The sequence below is a fragment of the Haliotis asinina genome, chromosome 11, assembly GCF_037392515.1.
Source record: "Haliotis asinina isolate JCU_RB_2024 chromosome 11, JCU_Hal_asi_v2, whole genome shotgun sequence".
NCBI classification, from domain to species: domain Eukaryota; kingdom Metazoa; phylum Mollusca; class Gastropoda; order Lepetellida; family Haliotidae; genus Haliotis; species Haliotis asinina.
In genome coordinates this window covers 37,945,692-37,969,667 of record NC_090290.1, presented here as the reverse complement: position 1 = coordinate 37,969,667, position 23,976 = coordinate 37,945,692, and the positions used below count along the sequence as shown (strand labels likewise).

The following is a 23,976-nucleotide window of genomic DNA, read 5'->3' as shown; positions in this document are numbered from 1 at the left end:
GCAGTACAGTCCACTGAACTATCCTCCATTGCTAACTGAAATAGTGGTTTAGAAAGGTTCTACACCACTTTCAGCAATATTCCAGCAATATCATTGCAGGGGACACCAGAAATGGACTTCACACATTCTACTCATGTGGGGAAGCGAACGTGGGGAGGCGAACCCAGACCTTCACAAATGATGGGCAAACACTTGAACCACTGGACTACTGAACTAACCACTGTGGTAAAGAAAGATACCAACATGACTGATCTCCCTGGGGGGATGGGATGCAGACAAAGAGGAGTTATACCCATAATTGAAAGGATGGCTGAAGAGGCCACGGAAATGTCTGGACAGATGCGTTGGGAACTCAATTGAGTTATACATCTTATAGAGCAATGTGCAAGCAAGTTTGTGACTAATACCAGTTTTATAGTGCAAACTGGCAGCACTTTTACATAGAAACCAATTCAGACACGGTATGCAGACTCAAGGATAACCAGTCCTTGGCTCATATCCATAATTATGGACAAGTTCCCTCTTAGAATGTCTAGGGATCAAACCACCAGCCTTACTATCCACTAGAACAAACTGGACAATGATCAGTTGCGTAGCGTGTACATAGCAGAGCAAGAATGCCAAGCAGCATCAAGATGGAGCTGAGAAAAGTCCATGATAGTAAATAATTCAGAGAACATAGCAGTCTCCTTGATCTTGCTGCCTTCATCCCATTACCAGGTCAGGCTGACTCGGTCATCACAAATGTGCACTCATCACATTTCCCACCATTGTGAAGACATGTATAAAGTTCACACTAAATCTCTCATAAATTGCAGTGTGTGGACGATGGAGAGAGGGGAGCAGCACCACTATGACAATTAAGTGAAGAATGTCAGAACAAATCGCACCACTGAAGGTCACACAGCTTAAAACCTCTTTCACTCACTCACATGCCGTTTCACTTACTGAAGATACTGCAGAAACTACCCTCACAGTTATGCCAAAGGTGCTACGTAAATAGAATATCTTCAAACTAATGGTCACAAAATATGGAATACCTTAAGAGGTAGACTGTAAATAGGAGTGGGTGAGTGAGTTTAGGTTTACGCTGCACTAATTAATATTCCAGCTATATGGCTGTGATCAGCTAATACTTGAGACTTGACCAGACAATCTAGTGATCAACTTGAGCAAAGATCCATGCCACTGGGATACGATGACATGTCAACCAGGTCAGCAAGCCCGAACATCCAGTCCTGTTAGTTGCCTCTGACGACAACCACAGGCGAAAGACGATCAGTTCTAAACCGCATCTTCAAAGGTCAGTAACAGGAAAGAGCATGTAAGCGGTGTAAGAAGGTAAGCCAATGTAGGACGGTGTGTCCTTGTGTAAAAGTGCAAACCAATGAGTGAAATGAGATTCAAAGCCAGTAAGTGAGGATGTAACCCCAATGTCTGAGAGTGAAAGCCAATGTGAGAGAGTGCATGCAAATGTGTGAGAGTGACAGCCGATATGTGAGAGTGTAAGTCAATGTGTCAGTGTGTATGCCAGTGTGTGAGAGTGATAGCCAGTGTGTGAGTGTGTAAGCCAAGATGTGCGAGTGTAAGCCAGTGTGTGAGAGTGTAAGCCAATATGTGAGAGTCAATGCCAATTAATATGAGAGGTTATTTATGTCTGAAAACAAGTTTTGGAGTGAATGGAGTGTAAGCTACTGTGTGCATGAGAGAGAGAGAGCAAGAGAGAGAGAAAAAAAGAAAGAATAAGCGAATTGTGTGCATGAGTAATGAATAAGGTACTTAAGCAATAGTGGCATTTCCGTGTGGCGCCTCTTCCACGATGTGCCCTCATATCAAATTCCTCAACCATTATCATATATCTGCTAGCTCCATCTACTGACCCCTTCATGGGCAGATGACTATGGCATTGAAGGTCAATGACACATGTGAAGTGAGTTTGCATCTGTCAGCAACATTACACCTGTATTTGAATCAGCAACATACGCATTTCAATAGAGAGCAAGAGGGAACAGTCAGCCATGGAATTCAAAATGAAGAGTTGCATTCTCCACATGAACATTTCATGAGGTACAGGGTACCTACTGGCCCTAAAACTCCACTGGAAGGGTGGCATGAGGGGCTCGCGACTCTGCTGCCCTTAATCCCGTGGAAAGGGTTCCAGGAGATTCAGGGTAACTGTCCTTCCCTTATAGCCAATGGGAAGAGCCACATGAGAGTCCAGGCCCATATATCCCATAAGAAGAGTGAGCGAGCTAGTGAGTTTAGTTTTACGCCGCACTCAGCAATATTCCAGCTATATGGCGGCGGTCTGTAAATAATCGAGTCTGGACCACACAATCCAGTGATCAACAACATGAGCATCCATCTGCGCAATTGGGAACCGATGACATGTGTCAACCAAGTCAGCGAGCCTGACCACCCGACCCCGTTAGTCGCCTCTTACGACAAACTGAGTCGCCTTTTATGGCAAGCATGGGTTGCTGAAGGCCTATTCTACCCCGGGACCTTCACGGGTCTCCCATAGGAAGAGTTGCAGAAGGTTCAGGCAACTTTTTCTGGCCTGGAATACCATAAGAAGATCTGCATGTGGTTCAGTTCAACTCTGAAAGACCTTGGGAAGAGTGGCCTCAGGCAATATGTTCTCTTTCTTGTGAGAAAGAAGAAACAATCTCCAAAGTATGATCCCGCAAAAGTCATCAGTTACTTTTCATGAAGATATATTTTTGGACAGAATGAGTTTAGCAATATTCCAGCAATATCATAGCAAGGGACACCAGAATTATACTCATGTGGAGTCAAACCCAGGTCTTCAGCATGAAGCAAATGCTTTAACTACTTGGCTATCCCACTGCCACTGCACTTTTGGAATGACCTGCTACGTTCCTTCTTAAGATGTGGTATACTCATTCTCCAAATAGCACCTACCATGCCAAACATTTTGAGCTTCAGAGTACCATTCACAAATCTTCTGTGAACTCACATTATGAAAATTCTTTCGCCAACTGAACATTCAGACTGATGGAAAAGTACTACATATTAGATAACAAACCCACATTTAAAGCTATGTGATGAAAACACTGCAAAGAGGAGATTATGTTTTTCCTGGAATGAAATTCCTGGATACACCTGGCAAACCTCCAAATTCCACATGTTGCAATGCTCTTAGATACTGGCTTGAAAACAAGCCAAATACGTTTTTTTGTTTAAACATAAATCATATCATCCACAACATATCTCTCTTATAGCATCTAAATGGGCAAGGAAAAAATCCTAGTTAACCCTACTGATGGCATGAGCAATAACTCACGCCTTGACATACGAAAATGGTAAAAGAAATGTTAGTTTCAAAGTCTAATTCATGCAAAAAACAAATGTCACACTTCAGTCCAACCTCTAACTGCTGTTATTTACGTTTGTTATTTCCGACTTGCCAATGGTTGCGTATGTTAATGTAAACAATTTGCAATCAATCATTCGCCATGCGGACAAACTTTTGGGAAGGGTGGTTAGCTGGGTTCAAGGTCAAGGTCACAAGGGTACTTGAACAGGCAGGTCACATGACTGCATCACATGATCAAATCACATGACCGACTTACTGGATGATATTTCATTTGAGTTACCTCCCTTGAATAACCACCATTACGGCATACTTGAGCACTCTTGACTGGAGAGTTTTCATTCAAAGCCCAATGTGTCATAACTACATACAACGTCAGTAGAAACATGTTTTAACAAAGATATATATTTGCATGGTAAATAAAGATTACATGAGTAATTAGTACCGCGTTGTCAATCAAAGCTAATAACAACTGACCAGATACCGTATGAGTACATACTTGATAGAGGAGTTTTACGCTTAAGTTGTAATGGTCCTTTGTCCCGTCTCCGAACTAGAGGACTGTGGGTAATTATGCGACGTGTTTCCAATTTCTGCTTCAAAGCCGAGCGCACTTTAAGAATATTTGGCTCAGATGCTGAAATCGACAAATGGGTAATACTTATGTAATGTCTGCAGGCAGCAGCTGTCTGAAAGAAACACATTGACTAATCAAGTAAAATAATTCAAAATATGAAGACCCATCCACTGCAAGAATCTCTTGATCGGTCTGTGCTTCTAAGTTTTCAATTTCAACCTTTTCTGTATTTACACATTGTACATCTATGTAAAACAAATTACATTTTCAACAATCCCCTATTTCAATCAATCAATTTTACATATTTGCTTGTTTCATGTACAACGTAAATACATTACTCAATCTAAACCAATTGTCAGAAAGCATTTAAACAAGGACTTCATGATTTTGATTCACATCAAACTATGTTGACAATGACTGACAGACCTGAGTTACAGTCTGTTTGGGTTCTAATGAGAATGATTAATGACTAAATAACTCAAAATGGGGTAAGTGCACAAGACAAAAATCAGACCCATGGTCCTGAAACCTCTGTACCCAACACACAGCATCTGACGTCTTATGATCGATCATGAAAAAGTTGTTTAAACCATCATGTAATGTTGTGCTACTTTCACACTTCACACCGAGGGGTGACAAGCAGCTGGGAAAAGAGCAATGGCCGTTTTATGACTAGGGATTTGTTGTGGCAAGTGACACTTGAAGTGCCCGATGGTGCTGTTCCACCAGCTGTTTGTCACCCCTTGGTGTGAAGCATGAAAACAGCACAACACTACATGGTTTCATGAACAACGCTCTCTGTGATATATCATGAAACGTACAATGATATGTTGGGATACTGGTGGGTTTAGAGGTTTAGGCATGTATTTTGCATGTCTTGTACACCTATATCTTTCTCAAGTTATCGAATCATTCATAATTTTCATTTGAACCCAATGACTGTAGTTACAGCATCCCCATGAAAACATATCCTTGAGTATTCAATACATCCTGACATCTAGGAATATGCAGTGACAAAACTGAAGAAAGAAAGTCACTGTCATTGGACATATCAAATGATCAAACACTAAAATATAATTTGTTGCTTATAAGAAAAGACATAATGGACAGAAAAACTATACTGTTGCAGATGTGATTATTTTTCCATTGGTTATTTTTCAAATATTACGTTTATCACATTTCAACTTGCGTAGGAGGCTAGTTGCATCAGCTCATCTTGAATAGCAAAGGCCTCCCCACCAAATATTTCAATCTTTCAAACCAGTCTTTTTTTCATTTCCAAAGAATGTTTTTGACATCTAGTTAAGATCAGTATTGCAAAACTATGGCAGATTTACGATGGTGGAAAATACCAAGATAAAGGTGAAATGTTACTTTTGTTAATGGATGTAGTCTACAAGAAAGCAGCACCATAGCAACTTCCTGATAATGATATACAGCCATGTGAAGTATTTAGGCATCTTATGTTAGACATGACATTTAGAAACAAATCATGTATTAGCAATGACAGTTTGAAGAATGATTTTGAAGGTGACAATCATAGTTCTCTTAGGAAATCACATCCAAATATTGTTCCAGAACATATCATTAATGTAATATTGAGGTAGAGAATCATTATCTATTTACACGCTCATAACCACGCCATGACAGATATACTACTCTCAAGAAATTTAGGATCAACCAGCTCTTTCAACTACAGTTATATCATCAAGTGATCCTTAACTTCTTTTGAGTAGAATATTTCAGATCATTCCAAACAGTCGTGGAATGAAAATGCCAAGTTAACATCCTAACGTTTCCTCAAATTGCTTGAAATATTCATCAATCCGCTGTTCCTAAACACCTCAAACAATCAACCTTCATGAACTTGAACTGTTCCCAGTTTTTCAATTCAAACACCTGACATTACAACTAAACAGGTACTCTGTAGTGTCTGGAAGCATTAAACTAAGTATATCAACATCATAAGAATCAGACACACAAGCCAGCCACCCACTCCTGTGAAGCCTCTCTCATTTCATCCACTTTGATACTAGCCAGTTGCTAACAGCAACGATTCATTTTGTTTCATTATTTTGTTTCTTCATTCTCCGTCTACCAACATGGAAATGCTATAAATACACTGAGAAACAAAACACGGCCCATCTTTCTGGCCTTTGAGTTGAACAAGAGGAAAACAGGAGAAAATAGATGTTTCAAAAATATCTCGGCTTAATTAACCATTCCTGTCAGAATCTGAGAGAAGGCACAAGTTCTACATTAACTGACTTAAACAAGAATGTATTTTTCAAAGACAGCTTTAGCAGAATGAAATGCAGATTTAATGAGCCATTGATATACATTTTATAAATCTGTGTTTTCAGCTGAAAATCATTTTAGTAAATTCATAAAAATTAAACTGCCATAACTATGAAATGAATTGGGATTGATTAAGGCACTCAAACTTTTGAAGAAAAGTTAATGAGAGATTTGTTCCATCTCTGCTTAGACAATCATTTGTATACGATGATGAGATACAACAAGCAACTCGTTTAGAAGTCAGCAGGACATTTTTGTAAATCATCAAATTTCATTTTACTGAATACGCAAGGATGTTAAGTTTAAAAATGTATTCTTGAGATATGTCCTTGCTTGATTTAAAAAATTTAACTATTAGTTTGTTAAAAGCAAAATGAGCTTCATGTTTTCTTTAGTAAATCAATTTAATTACTGAGATGCAAATTCAGGGCTGATATGATAGCAAATCTCGATGTACAAATGAACATTAAAGGACGCTAATCAATAATCCTGATAAAAAGTTGATAAATCTTTTCATTTATTTGACCAAAAATATTTTCTTTTATTTAAAAGGCCATTAAGCTTTGGAAGATAATTTGAATTTATAAAATTACTGACATTTGTTGAAAATAAACTTGGAGAACATGCCTTAAAGAAAACTGCTATCTATAAATATGTTTTAAATGAAAATTTACGAGATGTAAAGAACTGAAATCAGCTACAGATTGAACCACAAGACATTAACACAAAACAATGTGTGCTTTCATTGGACAAAACAAACTTGCTTACAACTATAAGCATTCAAAGATTGGTCAACAAGAGTGGGATATGTCTTAAGTAACAACTGATAAATAATTACTTCAAAATAGATATTCCAAAAAGGAAACAAATTCAGAGTTTCAGATTGACAAGAAAACTCCAAATGACCCCCTTTTCTGACCTTATCCAAAGTGTAATCTCTCACTAACTGTTTAAGTAGTAACCATGTCATTTGTCTGTACAATGTCATCATTACGTCTTTCTGACTTCAGCCCAAATATGTCTTGGCGTTGGGAGTTCATACAATATTGAAACATATCTTCAAAATTCCAGAATGAGTCATTATTTCCAAATGTAGTTGATCTCATACAAGTCTACCAAACAGGTTTTCTGGCTGAAGATTCAGAAAACCATATCTGACTAGCTTCTGAAATTTTACAATGTGTTTTAGGCATAACTTTCAGTTCATCAAAACAAAAATCTCAGTTTTCACAGCTCAATATGACCATCAAAATTCAAAATTCAAATTAGTATCATCAACAAATCAATGCTGCAAAATCAGTGTTATCTTGTTTATAATATTTGTGTAGTATTAAAGTGTGGAAACCTTCTCAGAATAATAATTCTGGAAAAATAAAAACATTAAATATTTAGACTACTTGGTGCACCTGGTCTGCAATATTTTGTGACTATTTCATACACTGGTATAACAAAAAATACATGAAAATAGATAACTCAAGAAGCCAAAAAGTGTGAACTCAGCTCATTTATACCCCAAACCATGACTTCAGCTGAACAACAATTAATAACGGTTTTTCTTTAAAAAAATACAAGATCTGTATCAAACACTGCACCTTTCCCTTAAGAATTCAATACCCCAATCTGTAAGATATCCATTAGATTATTGCAAAGTTGATCAAATTTAATGAGGGACTTTTTTAAGAGCTTAAGAGATGTAATTTGCGATACTTCTTGATATTAAAATAAAAAAAACACATGAAAATATTACTTTGATATTAGATAAATATAAATGGTGGTCCTCAAATTTGAAAAATATCCATTAAATATGTTCACATTATTGGTTAAATAAAAATTCCATGAGTTCAAAATCTGCAAGGTGATGCAACTCTTTAAAAAATATGAAATCTAAACAAAACTTTGCAGTGCGCTTCTCCTATCGACAAAAAAAAATATGCTGACCAAATTTGAAAATATTCTGACCAATACAGGTAACAGGTTGAACGAACATTTTTATGAAAGTTGACAATCTCATTATTGCCTCATAGTGTACATTGTTTGTGATACAATGAAATGACTAGCTGTGACCCATCTGACATGCACGTTCTGATGATGAGGCCAGATTAAGAGCACAACATCAAGTTATTAGCATGCACACATCGAAGGGGAGATTACACTTGGGCAACACAAGGAAAACACAGAGGCAGCCTGCTCAAAGTTACTTGATAAGATGAGTTGTGTGGACAACGTTCCTACTTAACCTGCATCAGCCAAAGTGTGGGAGTTGTAATCAATATTTGAAGAAAACTTGACAGTGTTTGAACCCTGACCTTCCTGTTCATTCTACGGACACATGCACCCAAATATATGTCTACCTTTCTCTCTTAAAGTTATTCTTTATGTGGAGTCCGTATAAAAAAGTATCAGTTAAAGTTTGCATTGGGAATTGCCTCAGCCAAAGCCTCTCTTGCTTTCTATTCATTCTGAGGACACTTGACCCCATATATATGTCCCTCTTTCTCTTTCATAGTAATTTTATGACACTTTTGTCCAAATATACATCCTGGTTCTGTTTTTAAAATGATCGTTTGCAGATATTCCATAAAAATATACAAAGAAAGTACAGCCATGTCAGTTTAACCCAGCCACTGCCTTTCTTTCTCCCTGTTCATGCTAAGGACTTTTGGACCAAACTATACCATTAATTTACAATGACATTTTGAGGGATTTTATCTTAAAAAACTCTCTAAATTTGTGCTGTTTAATATGAAATGTCACTCTTTTGCAAAATCATGTGGATTAAAGACTCACAAGAATTTTTTTGTACATATCCATATGTTCAGATGCATTAAGAAAGAGTTAATCATTGTAATAAAAGGTAATCACTGTTTGCAATGTTGTAAACAAAGTTCCTCATAGTTAGTATTTTGCAAAAGACATGAGTAAATATTACACATACCTGAAGAATTGTGAACATTAATTGACAATATCATTTGTCTGAACAATGGAACCAAAACAGTACACATTATTAAAACATGTTATTACACAAGTTCACATAAAGCAGGTATATTGGATTAGGATGTGAATGGTGAAAAAATATATTTGTTCTTTACACTTAAAAACATTTTTTTTTAATGTATAAACATTATTAGATACAAATGTGAAAAAAGATATTTGTTGTTATAACTCTCAAAAACAATATTATTGAATGTACTCACATTATTTTTGATTTGGATACAATGGTGAAAAATATACTTGTTCTTCACTTTTAAAAACATTATTTTTCAATATATAAACATTATATTTGGATTTAGATGCAGCTGTGAAAAGATATACTTGTTCTTGACTCTCAAAAACAATATTATTGAATGTAATTACATTATTTTTCAATTTGGATACAATGGTGAAAAATATACTTGTTCTTTACTTTTAAAAACAATATTTTTCAATATACAAACATTATATTTGGATTTAGATACAACTGTGAAAAGATATACTTGTTCTTGACTCTCAAAAACAATATTATTGAATGTAATTACATTATTTTTCAATTTGGATACAGAGGTGAAAAATATACTTGTTCTTTACTTTTAAAAACAATATTTTTCAATATATAAACATTATATTTGGATTTAGATACAACTGTGAAAAGATATACTTGTTCTTGACTCTCAAAAACAATATTATTGAATGTAATTACATTATTTTTCAATTTGGATACAGAGGTGAAAAATATACTTGTTCTTTACTTTTAAAAACAATATTTTTCAATATATAAACATTATATTTGGATTTAGATACAACTGTGAAAAGATATACTTGTTCTTGACTCTCAAAAACAATATTATTGAATGTAATTACATTATTTTTGATTTGGATACAATGGTGAAAAATATACTTGTTCTTTACTTTTAAAAACATTATTTTTGAATGTATAAACATTATATTTGGATTTAGATACAACTGTGAAAAGATTTATTTGTTCTTGACACTTAAAAACAATATTACTGAATGTATTTACATTATTTTTAGATTTTGATATGATGGTGGTGAAAAAATATACTTGTTCTTGACTTTTAAAAACATTATTTTTCAATATACAAACATTATATTTGGATTTAGATACAACTGTGAAAAGATTTATTTGTTCTTGACTCTTAAAAACAATATTACTGAATGTATTTACATTATTTTTAGATTTTGATATGATGGTGGTGAAAAAATATACTTGTTCTTGACTTTTAAAAACATTATTTTTCAATATACAAACATTATATTTGGATTTAGATACAACTGTGAAAAGATATATTTGTTCTTGACACTTAAAAACAATATTACTGAATGTATTTACATTATTTTTAGATTTTGATATGATGGTGGTGAAAAAATATACTTGTTCTTGACTTTTAAAAACATTATTTTTCAATATACAAACATTATATTTGGATTTAGATACAACTGTGAAAAGATATATTTGTTCTTGACACTTAAAAACAATATTACTGAATGTATTTACATTATTTTTAGATTTTGATATGATGGTGGTGAAAAAATATACTTGTTCTTGACTTTTAAAAACATTATTTTTCAATATACAAACATTATATTTGGATTTAGATACAACTGTGAAAAGATATATTTGTTCTTGACACTTAAAAACAATATTACTGAATGTATTTACATTATTTTTAGATTTTGATATGATGGTGGTGAAAAAATATACTTGTTCTTGACTTTTAAAAACATTATTTTTCAATATACAAACATTATATTTGGATTTAGATACAACTGTGAAAAGATATATTTGTTCTTGACACTTAAAAACAATATTACTGAATGTATTTACATTATTTTTAGATTTTGATATGATGGTGGTGAAAAAATATACTTGTTCTTGACTTTTAAAAACATTATTTTTCAATATACAAACATTATATTTGGATTTAGATACAACTGTGAAAAGATATATTTGTTCTTGACACTTAAAAACAATATTACTGAATGTATTTACATTATTTTTAGATTTTGATATGATGGTGGTGAAAAAATATACTTGTTCTTGACTTTTAAAAACATTATTTTTCAATATACAAACATTATATTTGGATTTAGATACAACTGTGAAAAGATATATTTGTTCTTGACACTTAAAAACAATATTACTGAATGTATTTACATTATTTTTAGATTTTGATATGATGGTGGTGAAAAAATATACTTGTTCTTGACTTTTAAAAACATTATTTTTCAATATACAAACATTATATTTGGATTTAGATACAACTGTGAAAAGATATATTTGTTCTTGACACTTAAAAACAATATTATTGAATGTATTTACATTATTTTTAGATTTTGATATGATGGTGGTGAAAAAATATACTTGTTCTTGACTTTTAAAAACATTATTTTTCAATATACAAACATTATATTTGGATTTAGATACAACTGTGAAAAGATATATTTGTTCTTGACACTTAAAAACAATATTACTGAATGTATTTACATTATTTTTAGATTTTGATGGTGGTGAAAAGATATACTTATTCATACTCTTTGAAATATTTTTTCAAATGTATGAACATCATATTTGGTTTTGGATATAACAGCAAAAAATATACTAATGTCTACAGTATTCTTCACATCACAAATACACAGTAAGACAGAAAAACATATTTCTTACCCAATCAAATGGTGATATTGAATAACATCTTGGAGGCAGGCCCACCCATGACTCATAATTTGCTCAAACTCAATAGACTTCAATATTTCGTTCAGAGAGAGAATTTGCTCCAGACCATTTCCAATTTCCATAAATGTCTTTTTACAACATTTTAATCATATTTTGGCAGTAAACATTTCTTGTTAAAATACATGTTTGATACGTTGACAGTAAATGTGACAATGCCTATCTCCAAGGAATGCTCTTCATTAAAAAAGGCTGAGCAAGCTGCCAAATTTATTTGTGAGATTCTATATTTGCACATTCATCCAAAGAAAACCAAACATAAATCAAACAAAAATGTGACCATTCCAACTCAAAAGTGGCACTTCCCAATTCATTCCATATCTAAATCTAGACAGATCAACAACATTGCACTTACCAGTTTTTCGTAAAGGAAAGTCATCATCATATTTTCCCAGCATTCCAGGCGGGTACGGAGGTGACAAGTTACTTTGTGGGGGAGAACTCTGTTCCAGCGATCCCTGGTTTGGTACCCTGTCAAATATATTTTCCATGTTAATTGTCTTCAGAAAGGGACACTAACTTTGAAACAATAAGCAAGTCAAGCACATTTTGCTTGAACGCACAAGAAGCATATGGTGAGCAAAATTTTAGTCCTAAAATAGGGTTACCTCTTGGTATAACACACAAATTGAATGAATGTACAAATGAATGAATGAATGTACAAATGAATGAATGAATGAATGCATGAATGCATGAATGAATGCATGAATGAATGAATGAATGAATGAATGAATGAATGAATGAATGACCATTTGCTCAGTCATTAAAGACTAATGTCGGTGCTGCCTTTGAAATGTATTTACGATGGTTTGGGAGCCAGATAACCAAATGGTAAGCCTTACGCAAAGCCTCATCAAAAGGCTCAAGGTAAGCTTTAGAGGGAAGCAAGCAAATGCTGGTCTAGGAGACACTGTGGCCACCGGATCACCATATTGCTGCTACAAACTCTGCCCCAAAATATTTCACAATGGTCCACGTCCAATAAGATTCAAGAAATCATATTGCACTCACCTACTGGTCAATACCAAATTAAGAACAAAACTTTCAAAGTGCATTGCAAACTCCCTCTCAAGTTTTCAGGTCTTTTGCTGAGAAGTGAAATCACACCTGCTCATCTAACCTAACTTTATGAGCCCTGCAAGCCAGTTTAGGCCCCAAAGAAACCAAATGTCAAACGCTTAGCCTACTGTGCTTCCATGTGCAATTCTCTCCCCAAGTTCAATACTGAAAGGAGTGAGTGAGTGAGTTTTATGCAGCTTTAAGCAATATTCCAGCAATATTATGGCTGGGGACACCACATATGGGCTTCACACTGTCCTCGGTCTGACAAGCAAATGCTTCAACCACTAGATTATTCAGCCTTGGAATGCGTGATGACCTACCATGGGTGTCTGAACTGTGGTGGTGACCCAGTGGTCAGTTCTCGGACAGCAGCTTCACGCTGCTTCTTGGTAAGGACAAATTCATGAAGTTTCTGCTTGACCTCGGTAGATGCAACGGCACCTGAATAAAAAAGAAAGACAAAATCAGGATTAGCATATTTCTTTCTCAATCTCTAAACCAGACAATCCTGTGATCAATATTGTGAGCAGAGACTGATATAATCAGGGCACAAAGACATGCTATCAACCAACTCTTGTCCACACGTTCCTTTTAGTTGCTTATGACTAGCTTAGATTGATGGAAACCAAATCTCACCAATAATCCCAACAGGCTTTAAGCATTTACAAAGATGCTGAAAGACGGAATATCACCTCTTTTAATCGTTCAGAAACGTAATAATTCTCTACAATAAAAGTCCTTCAATGTGCACACAGACTTGTTACATTGCTCAGACAGATTAGTTAAAAGCCAGTCCAGAAAAAGCAATAAAAAAGTTTATACAATGTGAATAGGAAAATTCATTCTTCCAATTTGGAAATATTTACCGGCATATGCTACAGACGTCAGGACAAACGAACCATCTAAGCAAATTTATACATATCCTCTTTGCTAATGATGCACAGGGAAAAGTCCACTGCAGCCAAACGGCAAAGGCAACAATGCATTTCCTGCCACCCTGACTCACAAGGAAGCGAGTAAGCTTAATTTTACGCCACACTCAACAATATTCCAGCTATATGGCGGTGGTCTATAGATCATACAATCTAAACCAGACAATCCAGTGATCAACAGCATGAGCACCAATCTGTGCAATTGGGATATGATGATATATTAACCAAGTCAGCAAGTCTGACTACGCGATCCCTTTATTTGCCAGCATGATTTACTGATAGTTCTTACACAGATCTTCACAAGTACACCATGAGAAATAAGACTGCATGAAAAAAATAATAACATCATAAAATAGAGTTTTTCATTTCATATTCACAACTGGAATACAATGACATGTCAACCAAGACTGTAAGCCTGATCACCCCATCCTGCTAGTCGCCTCTTGACCGGCACTGGGCCCTTATTCTCGAAACGTTCGTAGCCCTAAGAATTCTTAACTCTGATCATAACCAATGTGTCAAGAATGAATGGGCTTACGAACTTCATAAGGCTACGAATGTTTCGAGAATAGCCAGTCTGGTAACTGAAGATCAATTGTAACCCAGATCTTCACAGGTAATGTGGACTTACTGAAATGAAGGAAAAGGGAGACAACTCACTTTCTTCAGTCTTCTTCTTGTTCTTGATCTGCTCCAGTCTCTCCTTCTCCAACAGCTCCTTCTCGATCCTCTGCTGCTGCTCCAACTTCTTCTGCTGCTGCTGCTCAAAGTAACCCTGACACAATAACGACCCGTGAAAGCAGCACCCTACCTCCCCTCATCCCCAGCGCCAGATTTAATGGTACACCCCTCTCGCCACCTTGTCTCAAGGCTGGGGACAAGCACCAAATTGAAAAATTCAGACCCCCCAAAAATGAATTATTTGTGTTGTATTATATCCTTTTGTATTTTGATTGATTAGGGACCGTAAATGAATACAGAAATGATTGTAAAAGGTTTACTCTGCTGTACAGCATTTACCGTAAACTACAGATATAACACAGAGATGCCAACCCCAAAGTGTTACAAATAGTAGTTTCAAGGATCCAAATTAGTAGTTTTACCATAAAATTAGCAGTCAACTAAAAACTTCAAATCAAGATGGATTCTGAGAAAGATAATATGACACTAATCAAGAGTGATGCTTTAATTTGACATACCTCCAAAAGCAGATTTCCAAATTATCAACATTACATTTCTTAATGTTGTCTCTTTTTGGCGAAAATGTATTTAATCTACGAAAATATATGTTTTTGTCTATGTACCTGGGCCAAGATTTTCGAAGCTCTCTTAGCACTAAGATAGTCGTAACTCAACATTAACATACGAAACTAAGGACTATCTCAGTGCTAAGACAGCTTCAAAAATCTAGGTCCTGAATTTTAATGGAATTTTCTTCAGATTTCCTGAATTTCTAAAGCAAACATACTGGCATGGTTTGAGGCTAAAATTTGTTGTGAATTTATTTATTATAAAAATCAGAGAGGTTGGCACCCTTGTGTCAAGAATTTAACCCTCAACTGACCTTGGTTCAAAACACAATGTCAGTCACTGACTTCCCAAGGAGTAGCCTAGTGGTTACTTTGTCATTTGTAATGATAAAGTCTGGGTTCGAATCCCTAAAATGTTACAACATCTGCAGACCCATTTCGGTACCTTTGTGATGTGACATTGTTGGAATGTTTTATCAAGAGATAATCATACTCACTCAAACAAACAGGTGAGTTTAGAAAATAGAAAATGATGAAAATTATTACAGCACTTTTTAGAACACTTATGACACAAGCGAACCAAATTGCGCGCTTCAGAGGTGTTGAGATTCAAAATGTTTTTACCACATTTCTAGCATGGCAAATCATTCTCTATCTTTACAGACAGAACAACAATCAATGTTTCTTAAACTCAATTATATTATCTACTATTCATGATTTAACTCTGTTCAAGTTACAGTGATGTCCTTTCATTGCATATTTACACAAACAGACCAAAAACGGACATCAGTCTTTTCAAACAGAAATAATATCTGATCTCTTCTGAAAATCTGGCTGATAATGCTGTAATACTTAAAGCCAAGGTGGTGAAGTACACTGTTATTGTACAGACAACTGCAGTTGCCAGCTGTACAATCACAAGTACGTATAGTTTCAACTTACAGGCACAAGCTCTGTAGTGAGATGGGGGCTGTGCTTTTAACTTTTAAGCATTCAAAAATAAGTTTTCTCCATTCAAGATAAAAGATAAAAGAGTGAGTGTAATTTTACATTGCTTTTAGCAATACTCCAATATCATGGCAGTGACACAAACAAAAAAGATTTCACACATTGTATAAACGAGGGAATGGAACCCAGATCTTTAGAGTGACAAGCAAACGCATAATAACTAGGCTACTCCACCACTCCTAAGATGTAAGAAATAAATTTTCAAGGACTTATTCTACGTTTTAAAAATACCATATAAAACTTCTGTCAGTGCTGGTTGCGAGAAAACATATTATTAGTTGTACTGAAGTAAATATTTGTCTCAAAATAAAAATTCATTCTCTTTTAACACAAACTGTCCACAAATTGATGGAAACTGAGCAGTTCAAAGAGTTAGTAACATGTGTTTGGGCCAATTTCACTACCTTTCAGCTTAATACTGAAGAAAATCTGAAGTGGCACACATCTCAGAGTGAAAGAGCGAGTTTGTATTTGTGCCCGCTTTTTAGCAATGTTCCAGCATTATCACACCAGAAATAAGCTTCACACATTGTACCCATGTCAAATTCGAACCCGGTACCACAGCAAGACAAGCAAGCACTTTAACCACTAGGCTATCCTGCAGGTCTCAGAAGCTTGGTTCTGACAAAACCCTATCGGGCTAAATGAGATACTGAATTAAATTCAACCTCAGGAAAACCCACCAGCCTGTACAGCAGATAAAGCTATTTGATTTTATTTATTAACTAGTGTCTTTCAAAAAGGAAGTTTATACCAAAGACATAAATTTTACCCCACTAAATCTGACGAATAAGGTTGAACAGGAATTGTATAGTATCTCAAATCTGTCCTCTTAATAAAAACGTGAAATACTTTTAATCCAAATATTTTTTTTTTCTTTCTTAATATCTTTTTTTTTAAAATTTAAAAATACATGTGACTAATAAAAGAAAACTGCAATGCCACATTGATATCTTTGAGAAATCAGAATTATTTATTTGGAGATTTCTCTTTTCTGGATGAAATAAAATAAACCCATTAAGACTTTCCACACAAGATACCAAGGTGCCAGTGCAATAACATGAACATGACATTCAGGTGATCAAAGGGAAATACAACATTTGTATAGAAAGCAGTATATTTTATGAAACCCTTGCATCAACAAAATTCACCAATGAATTGGTTGTGAATAGTTCTGTAAATATTATCTAGTAAATAAACAATTCAAAAAAAAATTCTCATAAATGGCACTGTGAGATGGATTGATAAAGAAGAATGAAAACATTTGTTAGTAAGGTAAGTTGTGAAGGTAATAGTATCCCTTTTACCAACACAGGAACATATTGTTTTCAAATGTAAAGATTCACACTTATTTATGAATTTCTCCAAAAGTTATCCAGTCGTAGCAACAAAAATAAGCAAGTCTATCAACAGCCTCCAAGTGAACAGTTAACAAGAAATGATTATCAGATGGTATGGGTTCTTCTAGCCAAAACATCCAACACTTTCAACATTACCTCAATAATTCACTATCCACATGTATAAAACATGACAAATGCTATTATCTCTCACAGATTTAAAAACACAACACTACTTTATATATTTAGCAGTTAAGTGATATTTTCAACAGATGAAACTCGAAATTGAAACAGAATCAAAATATCCACAGCAAACTCAAAATTTCTCGAGATCAAAGTAGATGATACAGAATATACAAGGCATTTTTTCAAATGAATCTTGGTTCCAAATTTAGATAGATACGACAGAAATAGCGCAAAATGGGCATCAAAACAGTTCCATTACCGTAAATAACCCAACATCTCACCAAGAAAAGCCATTATCTAGAGGAGTCACTGCATGATCAACCTCCATGGCCAACTAAAATAGTCGTCCAGAAATAGGTAAAGCTAAGGAAATCAATGTAAGATATATTAAGCCGAGATATCTACCATCAAATGGAAACTCCGACATATTGAAAGGGCACTGATCTGCTCCGACTGAGCAAACCAATATCGACAAGAAGGCATCAGGTTTACAATTGTCTAGGTGCTATAATTAGTAAACAATATCAATCCGAAATCTGAGATCAATCTATTTTCTGTTATTCTGAACTATAACTGATAATTAGTTAGCATGTAATTTCATTCCCTTCCTTACATATTGACATGTTAATATGTTATATTAACATGTTATTTATTTTCTGTAATGTTTTGTTGAACAAAAAGATTTTATTGAGACTGGTTGATGAAACTGTGTTCCATATAATATTAGTTTTAGATCTCAATTGTCAAAATCTTAAAATGAATGTGAACTTATCCACTATCCTCTGCCTTGTGTATGTTGAAAATACCCACAAACCTTTTGCACCAGTGAACATTTGTGACGATGCTAGTTTGGAACCACAAAAATCTTAATCTTATCCAAATAGATAACCTAATAACACAGACATGAGAAATCTTTGCAGAAAACAGATTTTCACATTCCTAAAATTGTACTGCAAATAGCATTTAAAAAAAAAATACAACAGCTGCAACTCTACGAAGAAATACCATTAACCACAACAAATTTTCCCATTGGCTGAATCAATCAACATCACCCTATTCCAGGGACATCAAAAGCTGATGATGAACTCAAAATACAAAGGATTTGGTCACTTGATAGATACTATCCCATCACTTCCTGCAATACACTTCCAAATTATCACAAAATATTCACCTGTGATTCAAGTTGAAGGAGAGATTCTAAAAATGCCAACCTAAGATGAGCCTTTGTAATCTAGAAAGAGATTATCCCAGAAAGAGTTCAAGGACTGCAACTTGCACAATACCCTCAAACGGGAGTGCTGAAGCTAAGGTAACAAATTGTACAAATTGTAATCAGCCATCATCTGAAGTGAGGTCATCAAACAGGCCCATCTGCCTTGGCACCGACAGCTCTCATTTGTACATTGTGGGGAATAAAAGAAACAAACAACATCACAAGTGTACAAGACTACAAAGATGGAAGGAGAAAAGTCATAACTTCATCCACTTGGTGAACCTCAATCCCACCGTCCTGAAGATTGGAAGAACTGAAAAGCTTAGAGGCCCAGAGGATAGCAAAGAAGAACATGAAAGAGAGCCAAGCAACCACGTGTGTACAAACATGGGGATGGACAGACAGACAGATGGACCAACAGAGTGAAACAGAAGCAGAAGTAGCTAACCCACCTTGATAAGTTGGTGGACTTGTTTCTGGTGTTCCTGTTCTAGGTGCTGCCTCTGTAGCTGCAATGACCAATAACCTGGAGTAATCTACGGCAGGACAATGCCACGAGCAAAATGCATTAAAACAACATCACCATTAACATCACTATTTACTGCAACATCACCTTTTACTGCATCATCACAATTTACTACATCATCACCATTTACAGCATCACCGTTAACACCTTCATCACCATTTACTGCATCATCACAATTTACAGCATCATCACCATTATTGTGACCATTAGCAACATCATCACCATTTACTGCATGACCTTTTTCTTCATCATCACAATTTACAGCATCATTTCCATTTTTTTACTGCACCATCACCTTTTACTGAATCAACATTTACAGCATCATCACCATAACAGCATCATCAACATCATAACTATTTAATACATCATCACCATTTACGACATCAACACCAACATCACTATCATCTTATAGTCTCTACTATGACACACTCTTCATAGGGGTACCTCCACACATTTAAGGAAAGACTTGAACCTCCTACAGCCTGTTTATACATTTGCAGGTGCATGTGCTTCGAACATGATCTAAAATACCTCTTTAACAGACCTTTCCCATAAAAGTAAGCTTCTGTGTGTCTAAAACAAACCCTAAGACTCACAGATTGTCAACACATTATGTTTTCATTCAATAAATATTACAAACTTTACGAAGGTAGTTCCTGCCAGTTTACCTCATTTGTCTAGTTAATGGATTGACATACAAAGCTCCTTAGATGTCCATGATATGATAAACAGCTGTGATATAATCTTCTTATTGTTGACTCATTAGCTGTAAAGCAGTCAGACACATTTCTGGTTCAGTTTCAGTACAACTACATTCAGGGTCTCACTTCACACGTCAAAGCCCAAACCACATCCCACATACATTTACGCACATCCAAATTATACATGGGCCACATTGTTAGTCCTGACAGGGTCTTCAAGGGATGCAGCCAAATCTGGCAAAAATGAGTGGGGACACCAGAAATGAGATTCAGACATTGTACCCATGTAGGAAATTGAACCTGGATCTTCAACGTGATGAGCAAATGCTTTAACCACTGGCTACCCCATTGCCTGGCACAAATACAAATCCTCACAAACTGTCATTGTCTAACAAACTTAACTGAGACAATGTCTCTGTGAAATTATTTGTTCTCAACTACCAATTCAACAACAGTTCAGATATATAACTGCTCTGTAAATACCTGAATCTGGGTCATACAACCCAGTGGTTGACATCAGCAATATCATATTATGACACCTCTCTCTATATATCATCAATCCAATGAATGACATCATGAGCATCAGTTGGAATATGATGACATAATGTCATACTCAGCAATACCATGTTATGACACCTCTCTGTAGATATCATCAATCCAATGAATGACATCATGAGCATCAGCTGGAATATGATGACATAATGTCATACTCAGCAATACCATATTATGACACCTCTCTGTGGATATCACCAATCCAATGAATGTCATAAGCATCAGTCGGAATATTATGACATAATGTCATACTCAGCAATGCTATATTATTGCAGCTCTCTGTAGATATCATCAATCCAATGAATGATGTCATGAGCATTAGTTGGTATATGAAGACATAATCATGTGATGTTATCTTACAAGAAATGTATTGTTTAAATAGTGTTTCTTTCACCGCATACACACTTCATTAATAGCCAATATACTTTTAGCACCAAAAGGACTGTTACTTTGACTGGTGAATTTTCAGCATTTTTGCTTTCCTTCCTGCCTTTAGGTGAGCAATGGTCAAACTATACAATGGCTGACTAAATACATAACCACTCAATCCAGTGATTGACGTCGAGAGCTTCAACTGGAACATGACATAACCATGCCATACTCTTCAGTAGTCAAACTTTTTGAAGGATGGCTACAGTACGCTTGACTGCTCAATCCAGAGATTGATGTTGAGAGCATCAATTGGGATGACATATTCATGTCGTACTTTTGAAGTCTGGCTACAGTATATATGGCTGCTCAGTCCAATGATTGATAGTAGGAGCAGTGACTCGCACAATCCATTCATCTAGTTGCCTCCAACGGCCAGCTACAGACGTTAGTAGGTCATGGTACTTCGTGAGACCTCAGTACAAACAATGTTCCATACCATTTCGGTGTAATGGGCTAATCATTGTCAGTTGACACAGTAAGGGATCGATAATCCTTGCAGGAACAACAAACATCCAATCTAACCATCCCCAAATTACCTAACTAATTCCACTGTCAACGGCTATGACAGCTGCAACATGATCATACTCTTGGTGCAGTCTAGAAAAAGTCATATTTGGCAGTCACGTAATTTGGACCATACTAACTCACCAGAAATCAAATACCAGAAGAAAGATTGGCACCATTATCACATATCGAAAGTTAGTGTATGCAAAAGGAGATGAGAACCAGCTTAGTCCCAGAAAACCTTAACAGTCAAGAACTGGGATTCACACCCGCAATCACTATTTTATTCATTCCCAAGGGAAGCAACTCTGTACAGGGAAATACAGCACATTGCTACTAGCCCTTCACTGAAATGTGGTGGGCAAGAGACGAAAGATTCTGAGATACTTAACAGATTTCTAGGATTCACCCTTACTGTCATCATGACAGTAATTTACATATTTATATCATTCATGCTGAAAACATTCCAAAGGGCTGTTGACAGTATCCAAAGCAAGTCATGGAAGTTTACATCACTTACCAACAGTCCGTGTATTCAAACTTAAAGTGCATTAATTGTATCAGTTCCTGTACATTTATCCAAACTTCATGGACAGTGTGAGAAACTACTCCCGTCTTTTCCTGACCAACAACTAGACTCATACCCCTATTGTACACCATCATAACCAAGAATAACAAACCAATCAAACTGCACATAGTAAAACGCATTTCGAACTATGAAAATGGCATCAGCATCAAACTGTTAAACTTCACTAAACTATGAAAAGCACAATTTAAACATAAACCTTGAGCTAAAGGATGAGGAACGTTTACCACTGACACATATTTACAAAGGGAATGACTGCATCACTGTTCTGCCCACGAGACGAAAGATATTCAAGAAATAGCCATGTTTGGACATTCAGAGTTACCTTTCCTTGGTAATAGTACTGGACTATTTTTGTCTCCATGCCAAAGTACACTTAGATAGAGTCCAGTCATAAACATGGCCTCAGATGGGTTACAAGACACCATCCAAAATGAAACGAGAAGTTACAAATGTGTGAGACAATACGTAAGTCAATGATGAGAGAAGAGTCCAGTGAAAACCAGAATGGAGAACACCCAAAACCTGTGCAGCAGGAGGCTCTGTCCAATCACAGAGATGAGGCAGACTTATGAGTTTTGTAGAGCTAAGAGCATATTGAGGAACAAGGTCCTGACAAGCTTGATACGGATTATGCATAAGATAAAGTATGACAGTTATCATCACCTTAGTACTTTGTCTAACAGACCTTAGATATATAATGAGCCCCGGTTCCATTCCCATCAGCAATCTTATGATGATGAATATTTTAGTTATTATCTCAATGGGCTAAGATCACTTCATCTAAAAAACTCAGAGTATCTAATGAGTCCCAGGTCCCATGCAGATAAACAATCTTTGTGCTGCGTGATGAGGCCTAAGTTATAGTATGGAAGCAATGATCACCTTTGCACTAAGACAGATTTCTGGAACGATGCTTTGGGGCAGACTAGATCTAAGGCCACACTCAACGAAGTGCTTATGTAAAAGACCAGGGGCCAGTTTTACAAAGCAATCATAGCGCTTAGGTGATCGTAACTCACAAACTTTAAAGGGCCAAAGGATTATTACCATCTTACAGAAAAGACCACTTTGAGGAAAGAGGCCAAGAAATCAATAACCTGCATATTATTAAATATGACTTTATTTTTCCATGGAAATGTTTTCATATAAGTCTGTGTAAAAGACCAGGGACCAGTTTAACAAAGCAATCGTAGTGCTAAGGTGATCACAACTCTCATACTTTAACACAGATCTTTCGACAGTCGTAGCGCTAAGACCCCGGATTATTACCATCTTAGCGAAAAGACCACTTTGAGGAAACAGGCCAAAGAAGACAATAAATGGGACTACTGGCTACATCAGTGAACGAGGACACCAACCTTGATGTGTTCATGGAGTTGCTTCTCGTGTTCTTGTTCCAACTGTTGTCGCTGTTGCTCATACTGTTGCAAGAGGAACTGGTGCTGTAGCTGCTGCTGCTGTTTGATGTTGGCGATCTCTCTCTGGAGGTGCTGGTCCTGGTACAGTTCCGGAGGGCCCCGGAACTGCCGTCGCGCTAACTCCGGCGAAGCCAGCGGGGACGTCTGAGTCAGATCTGTTGGAGGTAAACAAAGTAGCTTTAAATTTGTGGTCAGATAAACAGTCAGACCTTCTAAAGAAAATCAATGTAAATAAATAGATAAACCCTGATGATCCTGAGCCAGTGGACCAGTGGGTATGGTTGTACACCTCTTCTAGCAATTTTCCAGTAATATTACGCTCAGGAACA

At 35.8% G+C, this 23,976-nt stretch overlaps 1 protein-coding gene across 12 annotated transcripts in view; it reads right to left on the bottom strand.

Annotated features, from left to right (window-relative positions):
- Positions 1–23,976, bottom strand: part of LOC137256006 (histone deacetylase 4-like) — a 156,886-nt gene that overhangs the window by 40,748 nt on the left and 92,162 nt on the right. For 4 of the 12 annotated variants that reach the window (XM_067793646.1, XM_067793651.1, XM_067793655.1 and 1 more), the window contains 6 exons: positions 23,588–23,802; positions 19,378–19,461; positions 14,592–14,706; positions 13,320–13,440; positions 12,293–12,408; positions 3,837–3,974 (listed from right to left, as the gene is read on the bottom strand). In XM_067793646.1, the coding sequence (XP_067649747.1) occupies positions 3,837–3,974; positions 12,293–12,408; positions 13,320–13,440; positions 14,592–14,706; positions 19,378–19,461; positions 23,588–23,802 (789 nt within the window). The remainder of the gene's footprint in view (positions 1–3,836; positions 3,975–12,292; positions 12,409–13,319; positions 13,441–14,591; positions 14,707–19,377; positions 19,462–23,587; positions 23,803–23,976) is intronic. The other 8 variants (XM_067793649.1, XM_067793656.1, XM_067793657.1 and 5 more) reach the window with 5 other exon arrangements.